The following is a 16,255-nucleotide window of genomic DNA, read 5'->3' on the forward strand; positions in this document are numbered from 1 at the left end:
CTCTATTAATATAACTCCCTTGCATAGTCTCTGAAATTTATGTGTCTTCAACTTTTAATTGAAGGGTAAAATGGTAATTCTCTATAACAAGGGGCTTATGAACCATTTCATGGTGAGGGCATATGGGTCTTTTACTGTTCAAATATTTTCTCTTATGTTCTTTAATTTTTTTTGCATGTTATATATATGGTAATTCTCTCTATATATATATTATATATGCATGCCCAGTGCTGATAAGAAGACGTTGAAACTAATTGAAATTTTTCACAAGAAATAACAATTTTCTATGAAAATCTTATTTAAAAAAAAAAAAAAAACTGTAAGATTAAGATGAAATCTTATTTATTAGATAAACAGGTAGAATAAAATTGGACAGAGAATGCAAAATCTTATTAAACACGAAGCATTACAAGAGTTAAATCTTAACAACACTCGAGTATTTCTGGGCAACGACAGGTTGGGGGTCCTTGAGCCAAATGAGCAGAAGACGGCTCTTGTCTAGCACCCACAACAGAGGATGGCAAGGGATGACAAAGGGGAGGGGCCGGGAGGGGGTCTTAATCCCCGTCCCCGTCCCCGTAGGGGATGTCAATTCCCGTCCCCAACCTGTCTCCGACCTGTCCCCACTACGGGATGAAAATGATTCTCCGTCCCCTCCTTACAAAGAAAAATCTTCTTTCCGTCCCCACGGAAAAAAATCTCTTCCTTGTACCTGCAAAAAAATTGTATATTTTTTATCTTGTAAATACAATATAAATATATTAAATAACAAAATTAAACAAAATTAAAATTAATCTACTATTTCAAATATCATAAATATAATATATTAATTCATTTAATATACATCACAAAAACCTAAATAAATTTAAAAAACATAAATAATTTAAAACTATAAAAATATATTAGTATTTTAAATAAATATATTAATATAAAGGGACGGGGATAGGGGGGGGGGGGAGGGGACACATGTATCCCCATCCTCGGCCCGTCTCCGATTGTGGAGATTTTTTTCATTTCTATCCCTGTCCCCTTTTCCATTTCTATCGGGGAATCCCCTCTCTGTTAGGGTCGGAGAGGGTCAGGGCCCCTAAAGTCAGACCCAAATTGCCATCCCTAGATGACATGGCAGCTAACACCATCACCATTATCATAACAAGCACTAGCTTCACTGCAGCTTTGAACATGTTCTCCATTTCTGTTTAGCTTTCTCTCGAGCCAAGATTCAGAGGAACGCTTTCCAATGGAGGAACTGTTTTCAGAGTCTTTCTTCTTATATAGAAAGAAAGACTTCTCTTAACATTCGTTTTAAATGTGACAAACATTGAATAGCACACAGACTTGTTTTCTTTATTTGGAAGGTCATTATTTTATTTTTTTGGTAAGTTAATATATATGGTAATTAATTTTGTCATTACCAAAATTAATCTATCATAGCCTATTCCATTCTGCAATTCCCTGTGGTGGTAGTAGGGTATAAAAGTCATTTTAACTTTCCAAAATTAAAAAATAAAATAAATATATAAATTTGAATTGATTCAAACTTTTAAATATAAACGAAAATTCAACCAATACATAATTAAGTTAGTGGCAACTATCTAACCAATTTGTTACATTAAAATTCTTGAATATGACCCTCAAGATCAAATATAAAATACTAATCGAAGATTGACTAGCATTTTTTTGTTTTGATAATGTATTTTGATTCATTAGAAAACATATTCCCAAAGGAGACAATCCAATGCAATCAATGCTCAGATTGATGAACTATTTAAAAGTTCATATCGATAAATAAAAGTCGAACCCGACATAGACCTGGTAAGGTACAATCCAATCTCTCTAACAATATTACATTAATATTTAAAATAATTTTATTATAATTCATCAATAAATATATAATTTTAATTGTTTAAATGTAAAAAGGAATTTAGTTTGATACATCACATACTCTATATTGATGGATGAGATGCTGGGTTTAACTCCTAACAATTATAAGGCATCGTTAATGTCAACGTATTTGACCGGAGTCAAGCTGCACGCTGAGACAGTTTTAGTGTTTGGACGAAGGCTGAATCCGATCCACCTGCTCAAACAAAATTTGTACAAACTATTTTCATTTTGCTTAATGGATGGCGGTCCGACTGGTTAGATCGCCCCGTTAGTACCCAATCATATTAACTTTTTGTTTATTTGTTCTGATTATTAGTGTGCATGGAGATTAATGATGTCATAGTTTGCTCAGTCAGAACGAAGAACTTTGGTCTGGGTGTAGTAACAATTTATATGTCGAAATCTTATTAAAATAGAAGAAGAAACTGCCAACATAAAATCTTATTTATAAGATAAAATGGTAGAAAAAGATTGGACACAGAATCCAGAATCTTATTAAAGATGAGAAACATACAACAGTCAATTTTTATGAGCAAGGCAACACAAAGGTTTAGCTGGGCAAGGACAAGGCCATAAATCCAGGTGAGCAGAAGCAGACTGGTCTCTAACACCTTCAACAAAAGATGGCATGGCAGTCAAAACCATCACCATTATCATCACAAGCACAACCTTCACTGCAACTTTGAACATTTTCTCCATTTCTGTTCAGCTTTCTATGCAATGCTTCAACTGTCTGCAGAGTTCTGCTTCTTATATAGGAGAAAGACTGTCTCTTGAAATGCATTTTAAATGTGACAGACATTGAATACGGCACAGACTTTTATGTAACTGATTTTCTTTATTTGGGATGTCATTAATTTGGCATTATCAAAATTTAATCTCTATTAATATAACTCCCTTGTATAGTCTGTGAAATTTATGTGTCTTCAACTTTTAATTGAAGGGTAAAATGGTAATTCTCTATAACAAGAGGCTTATGAATCATTTCATGGTGAGGGCATATGGGTCTTTCACTGTTCAAATATTTTAATAACCCTAAGGGAGCGTTTGGTTTGGATAATGTTTGATTACAAAAATAGAAAGATTACATTGAAGATAGATTATTTAGAAGATTACTGGGTATAAATGATTACTATGTTTGATAAAATTTGATAGGTATAAATAATTATTGTGTTTGGTTAAAGGTAATAAAAGATTACTAGTAAATTATTTTACTTAAATGTCCTTGAATATAATTATTTTTAAATATTTTTTATATTATTTGTCATATTAATTAAAAATAAATTTATTTTTATCTCAAAAAATTAATAAATAATAATATAATTATAATAAACTCAAGATTACTCCAGTAATATTTAAATACCTAAGGTGAAGGTGGTAATCAGATTACCACCTATATTACCTGTCACATCAGTATTGGTAATAGAAAATTACTGTAATCTTTTATTACTAACAAACCAAATAAGGGAATAAAAGATAGATTACCAAGGTAATCTTAAAATCTCTCAATCAAACGCACCCTCAGTGTAAAAACCTAGGGTATTTCCGTCAATAGAATTTGAGAAAATTTCACCAATTTCATCTCTTTTCTTTCTGTTAGGGGTTGCTGAATTTTGAGAAATCTTACTGATTTCTTCGGTTTCGAGTGAACTTACATGAGGAATCTTATTGTTTTTTAAAGTATTTCTTTACCTTGAAACTCATGTGTTATATTTTTTTGTATAGATAGAAAGGTTCGGACATTTAATCAAGTATTTTTTTTTGTATAGTTCTTCGTCTTCCACGGCTTCTCCGACTCCGATGGGGGGTCCAAATGGAAGAAAAGAGATCGCCGGAAGGAGAGGATGCTTCGGGAGGGAGAGACCGTCGGCAATGGAGCCGGAAATGTTGTCGGAGATTTCAAAAAGAAATCCTAGGGTGAAACTGCGATTTTTTAAAACTTAGGCTGGGGAAAAGTTTTAGTTTTTAAAGTTTAAGGGGGCAAAATAGATTCTATTTAAGTTTATTTTTAATATTATAGCAAAAATGACGATTTTACCCCTACCACCATTAGGATTTGGTTAAATCTAACCAGCTATGAGTGGGTATTTGGTGTTTCCATAGTTAAAAGGGGGACTTTTGAGAAATCATCAGACCTTGGGTGGGAAATAGTCGTTTGGCCATAATTTTATTACAATTCATCAATAAATATATAATTTTAATTGTTTAAATGTAAAAATGATTTTAGTTTGATGCATCACATACTCTATATTGATTGACGAGATGCTGGATTTAATGGATGGCGGTCCGACTGGTTGGATCGCCCCGTTAGTACCCAGTCATATTAATTTTTTGTTTATTTGTTCTGATTATTCGTATGCATGAAGATTAATGATGTCATAGTTTGCTCAGTCAGAACGAAGAACTTGGTCTGGGTATAGTAACAATTTATATGTCGAAATCTTATTAAAATAGAAGAAGAAACTGCCAACATAAAATCTTATTTATAAGATAAAATGGTAGAAAAAGATTGGACACAGAATCCAGAATCTTATTAAAGATGAGAAACATACAACAGTCAATTTTTATGAGCAAGGCAACACAAAGGTTTAGCTGGGCAAGGACAAGGCCATAAATCCAGGTGAGCAGAAGCAGACTGGTCTCTAACACCTTCAACAAAAGATGGCATGGCAGTCAAAACCATCACCATTATCATCACAAGCACAACCTTCACTGCAACTTTGAACATTTTCTCCATTTCTGTTCAGCTTTCTATGCAATGCCTCAACTGTTTGCAGAGTTTTGCTTCTTATGTAGAAGAAAGACTCTCTCTTGTCATGCATTTTAAATGCGACAGACAATGAATAGCACACAGACTTGTTTTCTTTATTTGGGAGGTCATTATTTTGTTATTATTTTTTTTTTTGGGGGGAAGTAAATATATATGGTCATTAATTTTGTCATTACCAAAAATAATCTATCATAATCTATCCATACTGCAATTACGTGTGAAGGTAGCAGGGTATAAAAGTCATTTTAACTTCCCAAAATTGAAAAAAGAATTAAATATGAAAAATTAAACATTTGAGTTTGAGTAAATTCAGACTTTTAAGTACAAAGTGAGGATTTAATATTTTTTTTTTTTCAATTTGGGGAAGTTAAAATGACTTTTATACCCTGCTACCTTCACACGTAATTGCAGTATGGATAGATTATGATAGATTATTTTTGGTGATGACAAAATTAATGACCATATATATTTACTTCCCCCAAAAAAAAAAAATAATAACAAAATAATGACCATATATATTCATTGTCTGTCACATTTAAAATGCATCACAAGAGGGGTCTTTCTCCTATATAAGAAGCACAACTCTGCAGACAGTTGAAGCATTGCATAGAAAGCTGAACAGAAATGGAGAAAATGTTCAAAGTTGCAGTGAAGGTTGTGCTTGTGATGATAATGGTGATGGTTTTGACTGCCATGCCATCTTTTGTTGAAGGTGTTAGAGACCAGTTTGCTTCTGCTTATCTGGATCATATTCAGTGTCCTTGCCCTTATGCGCCAGTTGACTGTTGCAACGTTCCTCCACAAAATTGACTGTTGTATGTTTTTCATCTTCAATAAGATTTTGGATCCTATGTCCAATCGTTTATCTTATGAATAAGATTTATATTTTTAATTTCTCCTTTGTTTCCTTTTTTTTTTTAAATAATATTTCGATTTCAAAATGAAGGGAAAATTACAATTAGCTCCAATATTTTCTGATTCAGATTGCATCTTAACCCAATCAAAAGTTTACTCCAAATCTTTTTCAATCTTATTCACATTGATAAATCTAATTGAATCGTTACTCAATGCAGTTCAACGTAGACCCAAACCAGTCCTTAACTAGATCAAAGGCCTGATCCAAGTCTTTCCCAATCTGGTTGAACAGACTGAACAAATTGATACATCAGACATACACACACACACACACACCCCACGCCCAGTTTGGTTGCAATTGTTCAACACTAACTAGGTGAAGCTAACCAAATGGATTCTTATATTAAGTCCCAACAATTATAAAATTTTTTATTATCCAAAAACCTGATTAAATGACCCAACAATTATTTAAAAAAAATTATAATCCAAAATACAAATTAAATATTAAATCTTAACCATTGTAAGAAAGTTTTCAACAATCATACATATTGACATCAACAAGACTGAATCATGATCCAATAAAATTTGTTTGGATCAACCGTGGTTCAAAGCAATCCAATAACAAACCCTAAATCAAAATTGACCTGAACTAGCCTGGCCATTGGCTCTGGTGGAACCGCCTTGAAACAAATGAAGTGTAAAATGAGTAGAAATGACTCTAAAATTATAAAATTTTCAACAGAAATGAACACAGATATTTACAGCATCAAAAAGAGTGTAAAATCAGTATCTTCACTACACACCATTTACACAGTTTTAAAGCTAAAACATACACAAATGGAGCCAAAGTTCCAAAGTTCGAAGAAAAAGGTAAAAAATATGGAAGGAACAAGATCACCCAATTCAGCTTTCCTAACAGAGGTTAGCTTAGCTAGCTTCTAATCTGGATATTACTGTAACATTGATGCTACTTCATAGATCGACTATAGAAATTGAGGAAGTCTATCTATGCTGTCTTGAGCGGAAGAACTCATAGTCGGGATGCCTATTTACAGAGGTTTGATTTCCTTTATTGACAACAGCTCTTGACATACGACATGCTGTCTCCTCGAGTGTGCTCAACCGGTCCTTTAGAATCCTGGAAGGGTTTAACCCAGAGTTTTCTGCGGCCTGGTTCATAGTCGGGTGCTTCAGCTGGAACCAGCATTCACTCTGCTCATGTGAACATGCACTAAAGATTAAGATAGATGAACAATATGAAAACACAGGTGTGTGCGCGCACACACATACACACACACACACACATGAAAATTTAACATCTTGGATGAAGCCATTTCTGAAATGACGTCCATTTGGCCTGACCTTAGAAACTTGAACATACAAGCATTTACTGGCCTGCAGTGATGGCTATATCTCCAATAGGCTCAATTAAGGTGATAAATTTTTGCTGTCAAACCCCAAGTAAATTTCAAATAATTTACAGCTTTCCATGACTAAATTATCAACATTACAAATGTATATCAGGACTCATATGCATTAGCAAAATGCATTTGCTACAAGGATAGTTATTCTAAACCTGTAAGGTTGATATAATAAGAGAATCCAGTTCAGTAAGCTCCTAAGTGTAACACATATGATACAAACTCAGTATCAACCACTAAACCTTGAGTATGTTAAAATGCAGTTTGAAAAATTTTTGCAGTAGAGTCAGACAGAAGTAGCAGATTCGGCATAACTAGGTCAATTTTTCATATGCAAGCAATTAATGTAATTATGAATACCTGAGCATTATAACTTTGGAGACCCACCGCCGGAGAGACAATACTATGTACATCAGCAGAATTGACTTTTGTACTTCTACGAATCATATGACCAAGTGAATGGTAAGTTAAAAATGCTGCACGAAAATTGGCATCTGGAATCCTATAGATAGGATACCATGCCACTGAGTACCTGAAATATTATATGGCACCAAAAGTTACAATATTTCTTGGTCCTAACTGCTGGTACAATGAAATTAGTTCAGTATGATCGTTTGAAATATAATAAAGAAGTTATTGTTCCATTGAGCATACTAGTTTTACTCAGATCGGTAATGAATTGAGTTATACTGTAAATTATCTGGAAATTAGCTACTCACCAGGATGTAGGATGCAGATCCTGTAGATTTATGGAGTTCAAACTAGTTGGATCTCCGTATGCTTCCCACTGTGAAGGCCCATCACCACTGGCCAGCTCTTGAATTCTGACATGGATAAAAGCAGAATTAGAGATCAAATATGAAAAGGATTATCTTATCATAGTTCTGAGGAATACCCATGAAACTAACAGGATTGAGAAATTACAAAAAGAAAAAGATGAATTAGGAATCTATCATCCATCTAGTCAAAATTACTATAGAAAAATGGTTCAGCTGATAATACTAAGCTCAATCTACCAAATGACAGAAATTTAGCTCGAGATCTTCTAAGATTGTTGCTTGGCCAATGAATGAGCTGGACAGAACCAGCCCTTCTAGAGTTCAAGCTCTATGCCAAAATTGTGATCTTTGGTTCTCAGTATGTCTTACAAGACTGCAATTTTATTAAAGATATATGATACTTACTTTTCATAAAATGGTTGTCTTTGTCGAGGTTGTTCAGATTCAAAATATTCAAAAAGTAGCTCCGGATCATTGGAGCATGTCATGTCAGCTGATCGAACAGACAACTTCTCTTTAGACGAAACTGGAGACCACTCTGATTTATGCTCCTCTTTCTCAGGTGGCAAAACGCTTGTATCAGAAGTACGAGGCTGAGGAACTAACAGTGAATATATTGTTAGATGACCAATGTTACAGGAGCTTTGTGATGTTTCACCAGTCTCAACTGCCACCAAATTCCCAGGAGTAGGAAGATCGTTACTATCCTTTGTGGGATGACCTTTACCATTCCTAAACAGCTGAACTGCTGACAAAAAGGGAACAAAATAGGCACGAAATGAGAACCGATCAACACCCAATCTATTAGACTGTTCATAATCCTCTGCCCTTATTTCTAACCCGTAGCTCCCATGTTTTTCGTACCACTTCCACAGGCTTCCCAATAAGATATTAGGCGCCTCGTGTCTGCACAAAGATGCCCCAACAACCTGGTCCTGTGAGCACTTATTACAGCTTATTATATTTGGTGAATGATAAATGACTGGGGAGGAGGAGTGGAGAAGTCTTTCAAACTCTGCAATTGGAGAACCAGTGGCCATCTGAACAGCTTCAGATGCAAACAGCATCCTACAGGCATGATTCACTGCTAGTAAAATCTTCTCTAAATCAGTTTCAACTGCAGAAAAGTTTTGATCTTTAGATTCAATAGTCAAGCAATTGGCTGCAACATGCTTGCTATTTTTTTCCTTGAATATGTCGGCACTTGTATCCGTCAAATTTGGAGAATAGTTTTCATCCTCCTGAGAAGTACTTTCAGAAACCAAGCCTGTGCTCATCCTCTCAACGTCCAACAAACAAACAGGATTTTGAGATTTGGTACAAACTTTCTCATTGACATTGCTTCTCAAAATCCAGTCCTCAACACCTTGCCCATCAGAATGCCCTGATGATACACTGTCACATCTTGTAGAGGTCGTACTCTGAGGATTCTTGGTCCCAATGGGTACCCATTTCTGCAAAAGAGACCCAGAACAATGATTTTGCTTGCTGTATTCAGCAAGAGAAATATCCTTTTCCTCTTTAGCAGCCTCATTAACTATAAGATGAGGAAGGTAAACTTGAGACTGCCCCTCAAACATATTCAATTTTTCCAAACAGCAGGATCTTGCCAGTAAGTTATCTTGATTTATTTCCTTTATTCCAGAAACAGTATTGCAAAAACTTTTAGGTGACCCCAAAATTTCTGGACAATCATGTGATTTTTGCAATGATTCGGATTTCAACGATTTGACTCTGCTGTTCTGGAACCCAACCTCTTGACAACCAATCTGAGGATGAGATCTCAGAACACTTCCCAATCTTTTTTGGTAACTCACCTGTGTGGAGATATCTAATATTTCATTCGGTTGAGTAGAAATCTTTGGGTGAGCATTTGAACTTGCCTTGCTGTGATGAGAGGCCCTAGGGGAATAAGAGTTGTATTCTTGCTTTGAACCTGGACAAGTTTTTCTTTTCTGCTTCCTTAAAACCTTACGTTTTAAATGCTTTTTGTCCTCCGTTTTTGATGACATATCTACCTTAGCAACGTTAGGGTTTTTTCTAACCAAAGAAGCCTCTTTGAGAGTCTCTGAGCCCACAGGATTTACTTTCTTAAAATCAGGGCAACATTCACTCATTTTATTCTTCTGAACCTTCTGCCACACTCGATGGCTGTTTTCCTTCCCAACACAACCATGCGATTTACCAGCACTTCCAAGTTTATAGGCACTTGAACCCCTCAGCACCATTTTAGCTTGCTTACTCTTCTTGCCTGGTGCAACCGCTTGCATGTCACTGCTTCTAAAATTCTGATTGCCAATTCTTGACCCTTCAGTGTAGTCATAGAAGTCTACAACACCATTCAATGAGTTTGGACAAGAGAAACATGCCTCTCTGGAACCATACTCTGGTGGATCTGAAAGACCATTTTCGTTGCTTTCCTTATCACATGGTTTAGTGTTGCAGCTAGTAATACTGCTGATATCACTGTTTGAACCAACAGAAGTTGAATCCAAAACTCGGGAGTCACACATATGAGGTAATCCATTTGAATGTATTCCACCATAATGGCTGATCTGTTGATGATTTGATTCTTCTACTCCACCAAGAATGGGAAATCCTTGGTCTTCCATGTGAATGCTGATTTCAGAATCAATTACATGACATCCGCCATGAAAATTCTGAACTGAAGAAGGTGCCTTAGCTTCTGACATATCTATTTCATCAAAGTAGGATGTGCATGTCTTTGGGGATTCAGAAGGATTCCTGATGCCATTATTGTTATCTATGTCTATCACATTAACTCTACTATCTGATAATGAATCTTCTTGTGAAGTTGCACATGATACTAGTCTGTCACCATGATCCATATCATTGTTACTACAGGTTTTTGAGACCGAAGTACCACCATCATAATCCTCAGGGGAAACTTTTAGTTCAGTAGAGACAGAATCACGTGAGAACTTCTTCTTCTGTTTTCCCTTCTTTCTTGTCTTCTTGCTCAAATTTCTCTTTATAGCCTTGTCTACTTTGGATTTTTCACAAAATAAGTCAGATGATTTCAAACAACTAGACCTTTGGGGGATGAAGGCAGAGGATGATCTGCAAGAGATAGAACCTTGAGAACATGGATTACTAGAAAATTCATTCAATCTAGTAGCTTTATTGGTGAATGTCCTGCTTTGAGATTGATGTCCCCCATCTGATCCAGGAAAGCTTCTTGCTGGAAATGACTTGACAAAATAAGTAACATCATGCAGAGGCCCTTTTTGTGGCTTTCGTTGGTCAACTTTGAGTGAATTAATAGGTGATGGGGTAACTAGATGCAGACCATCCATATTCACTTCAGACCCAGATCCAAACGCCTTCACATGATCAAGACATTCTGGTGTTTGTGCAACAATTCTCCAGAGTCCAACAGATTCAGGAGTAAAGAATGTCAGGACAGAACACCTACAGATTAATAGAGAAACATAACCACAGTCGACCAGTAGCCATAAAAGGGGTAGGCAGACAAATATAATGTCAAAACATAATTGATGTTAGTGATGAGCAGTTGGGAGCCTAAACTTGAATACGTATATATGCTGAGTGTATTTCTCCTTTTCCCAAACAGTACACATATAGGTTAAAGAAGTTTTTATTTATTCATTTACAAGGGTTTATAGAAAAATCAAAGAGATTCCTAACAGAATGTTTTCTAGTTTATATAAAAGAAAAAATCTATTAAAAAAACTTCAGGGGGTAGCTTGTGCTGTTAGGCCTATAATTGGTACATCCCTTCCCTCTTGAATTTTAGGCTCAATCATAGAATTCATATAACAGATAGAAGCCGCGAAAACTGGACCATATTATGTACATTCAGGTCATACTTTGAAATTCAGGTTATGCATAGGGGAATCTAGAACTCCTAAAAGTTCAAGTTTATGCTTCAACTCCTTTTGTTAGCATGGACCCAAATAGAGAGAAAGATCAAAACTAGAGTTGATAATGTAATTGAAATCATACCTGATAACACAGTCATAAAACATATCAAATTAACCAAGTGAATTAGAAAGAGTAACAATACTCAAGCATCATAGTTGCCACACCAAATTAGAATACACACCACTCCAACATGAAATATGAATGTAGTACAGCACCAGTACATGCATTGATGTGTTTGTGCATGAGGCAGAGAGAAATTTATTAACGATTTGTAAAATTTCTGTTAGTGTAGAATATGATGGTTGCAAAACCATAAAAAGCAGGATAAAGTTTATGATAGAATTCCAAGTGAGTGGAATCAAAAAGGGCATTACAGAGTGATCTAATTATGTATGGTACATTGGCAAAAAAAATAGCAAGAGCAACGAAAGGATGAAGCATGAGCAACAGCTTAACCATTGTGTCCAGGACGTACAATAAATTCAAATAGTTTTATTAAGTCAGTTATCACACAAGCAAACATGCATGCTTGACAAAAAAGACAATTTACCTGTTACCAGAGTTTCTTGCTTTGAGAGAAGCAATTTCACAATCCTGAAAGAGAGCCAAACAGTAATCAGAAGTCCATAAAATACAACTCAATCCAATGACAAAAATGAAAAGTAATGATATACACCGAAATCAGTCTCTGAAATGAAAGCCAATTACCTCTGAAGATGCTCTGTAATTATCGTGTTCTAAAGACTTCCTAAATGAGTAACACTTTCCTCCATCAATAACTTTTTGATTATCAATATAGGTTCTTTGAACAGCACAATGCATCTTCTGCTGTGCCTTCACAAGTCAATGCCAACAAAATATTAGAAAGGCATATTTTAATAATGACAACATGATTACCAAACCCAAAGTAACAATTAGATTACATTGGCCGTAACAGCCAAATTACAGAGCACAGTGACAGCCATTAGATAGAGAGTACCATCGGAATTCAAAAACCAATCCACAAATGCAAATGCTTAGAACAGAATGAGCAATTCCCAGAAAACATACGGCACCAGAAGAGATTCAATATATTCCAAAAAGCTAAAGATGATAAAAAACTTACCACGAATGTTGCAACCTATAAAAATCATTTAAAAACATGAACAAGACAAGCAACTCTGCTTTATATTTGTGTCATGATACAAATATAAAGAGAGCTCTTTTCCTTTTTCTTTCTCATCTTCTTTGATTCCAATATGTTGTTGAATTGTTAATGGAAACCTAAATTCTACTAAAATCCACAAATAGTTGTAAACATAAGTCAAACTCTTGGGAGAAGAATGCAAAAAAGGGTTCGCCAAATTTAGTTGTGAGGTTCCTAGATAATTATCACAACAACCCAACAGCTAATGTTGCCTGTAATTTACCTTTCCTTACATATCAACACATAGAAACCACAATTTATAATTACCACTGCTCCAAAATAGAAATTTTTTTTTACAGATATATATATATATATATATATATATATATATATATATATATATATATATATATATATATATATATATATATATGTATGCATAAATATATACATAAACAAATTTAGCTAAACAAAAACACTAAAACATTTTGCATACACTAAAACACGATAACCATATAGGATCAATATCAAATATGAAGTAACAGTACTAAAATTCACTGTTCAATAATCAATCACGGTAACGTTACCAGTCCAGCAACAGTGATCGTCAATGTCAAATTGACATCAGAGTACTGGCCAGTAACAGTACAGACTCTTGGTAGTAATGAATTGATTAATTAATATTATCATTATGACACGAAAATACACGTGCTCCTAAAAGATACGATAAGCTATGAGATTAATCCGGCAAGTTGCCGGAACTCTGCTCCTGCGAAACTGCGATTCTCCTGAATTCGCGTAAATGATTAAAATAAAATAAAATAAAATAAAAGCATCAACTTCATCATTAAAACTAAAAGAGAATTTAAATTTAGAAGAAAAAAATGAAAAAGAAAAAACCAACCATAACAAAAGTAAGATTCTTCTTCTTCTTCTTCTGGGTCTTGTATCAAAGCTCAGTTTTTGATCAAGTAAACAGAAACCCTTTTGAAAGAAGCAGAGTTTTGAGGGGTTTTGGGAGATGGGTATGATTAAAAAATGGAGAAAATGGCAAAGGGTTAGTAGGAAACAGACATATGTAAAGCATGCATGCAATCTGGAGATGCAGAAGAAAGTGAGAAATTGAGAAATTTGTCTGCGAGTTTGAGAGGATAACTATTATCTATTATTGAGCTGAGTTACGTTCATTAATCAAATTACCAAACAGATTCAGTACACTCTGCCCTTTCACAATTTCGATAAATTTAATTATTAATATTATTAAATAATAGTAATATTCATAGTCAACCATGCTGGAGTTTGATTCCATGAGGTCTTTCCTACTCTAACTTACCAAATTACGTAATTTCATTGTAAGAAGGCCAAATGACTATTCCCGCCCACCGTAAATAAGTGATTTTGCCAGCCTATGATATTTTCGAAATGTTAGAGGTGTTAATAAAATTTTAAAAAATTAAAATAAATAACCATTTTGCCCTCATTAAGTAAAAAAAATTCACTTTTCTTATTCCTAAACAAAAATATCTAACTTTACTATTCTTAAACAAAAATATCGTAAATATTTTTTAAAATATCAAAATTATATTTTACCATTTCTATATAAACGTCTCAATTATATATATATTTTTTATCATTTAAATATTCACATTTATTTTATTATTATTTAATATTTAATACTATAGGTTCATTCAAAAAAAAATTCATATTTCTAAATTTCAATCAAAAGAAATCAATTTATAAAAAAAGATATTTATACGAATTTTAACTCAAAACTTAATTTTATTTGTTAAATCTAGTTTATATTTTATATCAATGTGGCATTTTCTTACTCTCTCACAGGTTTTAAATGTTTAGAACAATATCAGTTTGCCCTTTAATATTTTCTCACTTTCCCACAGGTCTTATATGTTTAAAATAATATCAATTTGTCCCTTAATATTTTCTCATTCTCCCACAGATCTTAAATGCTTAAACAATTTCATTTACCCCCTAACAATTTCTCATTCTCCCACAAGTCCTAAATACTTAAAAATTTTCAATTTGCCCCTTACTAATTTCACTCTATCCCACATGTCCAACAAGTTGAAAAAATCATAATTTCACCCCCACGAGAGTTCCCACGAGTCTAACTATTTGAAAAATCAATATTTTCCCCTCTCACACGTGGTTCTCATGTGTCATGTCGTGGGAAAAGTTTCAAAACTTGCAATTTCTCTCCCTCCCCCAGAGTTCCCCTATATGTCCCTCAATATACTTACTGTTTAAAAAATCGCAGTTGCCCCTTCCTTGTGTCATCAATTTAACTCAAGGGATATTTCTCAACCGAGTTTACGAAAATCCCTCAGGTTGAATTTCGATTTTTTGATCAAAATTGTAATTTTCAATTACCATTTCAATAAAAAACGATTGTACATTCAGTTAAACACAATTGTTCTAAACTAATTTATCCAAAACAACCAAGATTCAAGCTAGGGCTGGATTCGAGCCGAGCCGAGCTCGGCTCGCAGCCAGCTCCGGCTCGGCTCGGTTTTTTAATGGCCGGCTCGAGCTCGGCTCGTTTTTGGCTCGGTTAGTTTTTCATATCAAAACGGCACCGTTTTGTATATATATGGATCAAAACGACGTCGTTTTGTATAAAAAATTTTAAAAATATATATACCGAGCCAACCCGAGCCAGCTTGAGCTCGATTGAGCCGAGCAGAGCCCGACTCGTTTTGGGCTCGAACCGAGCCGAGCCGAGCTCGAGCTCGAGCTGGCTCGGCTCGAGTCCAACCCTAATTCAAGCCACAAAATCAGTTGTTCCCCTAAACTAAAAATGCTCTAAATGTTACTCTATTCTATCCACTCTAAACATAAAAATGATTTAAACATGATAAGAGATTATTTACTCACTTTCTTGGTTATTTTCGTCTTTAGAAATCGTCAAAAATTCGATCAAAATGTCACATTTGTCACATCATAGGAGAGCTGTAGAAGCATTCGTGGTTTCTAAAATTTTTTGCAGTGTCGTGGGAAAAATTTGGATGAGGATTTGATTTTTTTTGGGTTTATCTATGGGGGTATTTCAGTAATTTTAGAGAAAGTGGGTATTTTCCCTTAAGTCCAATAAAATGAGGCAATTTTTTTAAACCCTTGATGTTTAGGCCATTTACTTTAATTTCCCTAAAACTTATTAGAGGGGTTTTTGAAAATGATAGAGTTTTTAATGAAATGTATTAGAGGCTTTTTACAAATTTGAAAAAATATTCAAGGTGTTTCTTGGAAATTTCAAATTTTTTATGTCTTTAAATAGTTTCAAATATAACAATTGTACCTCCAATAAATTGAACACAACAAATTACATATATAAATATTATAGTATAATCTATTACAACTATAAATAAAATTTTAAAATATATGATAGCTTATAAAATAAGATAGAAAAATATTTAGTTATCTTTAATAAATTTTAAAAAATAACATTTATACCTGTTGCAAAATATTTTAGATTATGAAGACAAAATGGTTGTTT

General features: G+C 34.1%; 1 protein-coding gene across 1 annotated transcript; it reads right to left on the reverse strand.

Annotated features, from left to right (window-relative positions):
* Positions 1-6,225: 6,225 nt before the first annotated feature.
* Positions 6,226-13,939, reverse strand: LOC123195890. The gene is made up of 7 exons (XM_044609753.1): positions 13,649-13,939; positions 12,327-12,452; positions 12,169-12,212; positions 8,118-11,144; positions 7,653-7,757; positions 7,294-7,465; positions 6,226-6,724 (listed from the first exon to the last, which is right to left on the reverse strand). Exons 1-7 carry the CDS (start codon positions 13,649-13,651, stop codon positions 6,515-6,517), a joined length of 3,687 nt encoding a protein of 1,228 aa, XP_044465688.1. The 5' UTR covers positions 13,652-13,939; the 3' UTR covers positions 6,226-6,514.
* Positions 13,940-16,255: the final 2,316 nt, after the last annotated feature.

This window comes from Mangifera indica, chromosome 14 (genome assembly GCF_011075055.1).
Source record: "Mangifera indica cultivar Alphonso chromosome 14, CATAS_Mindica_2.1, whole genome shotgun sequence".
Taxonomy (NCBI): domain Eukaryota; kingdom Viridiplantae; phylum Streptophyta; class Magnoliopsida; order Sapindales; family Anacardiaceae; genus Mangifera; species Mangifera indica.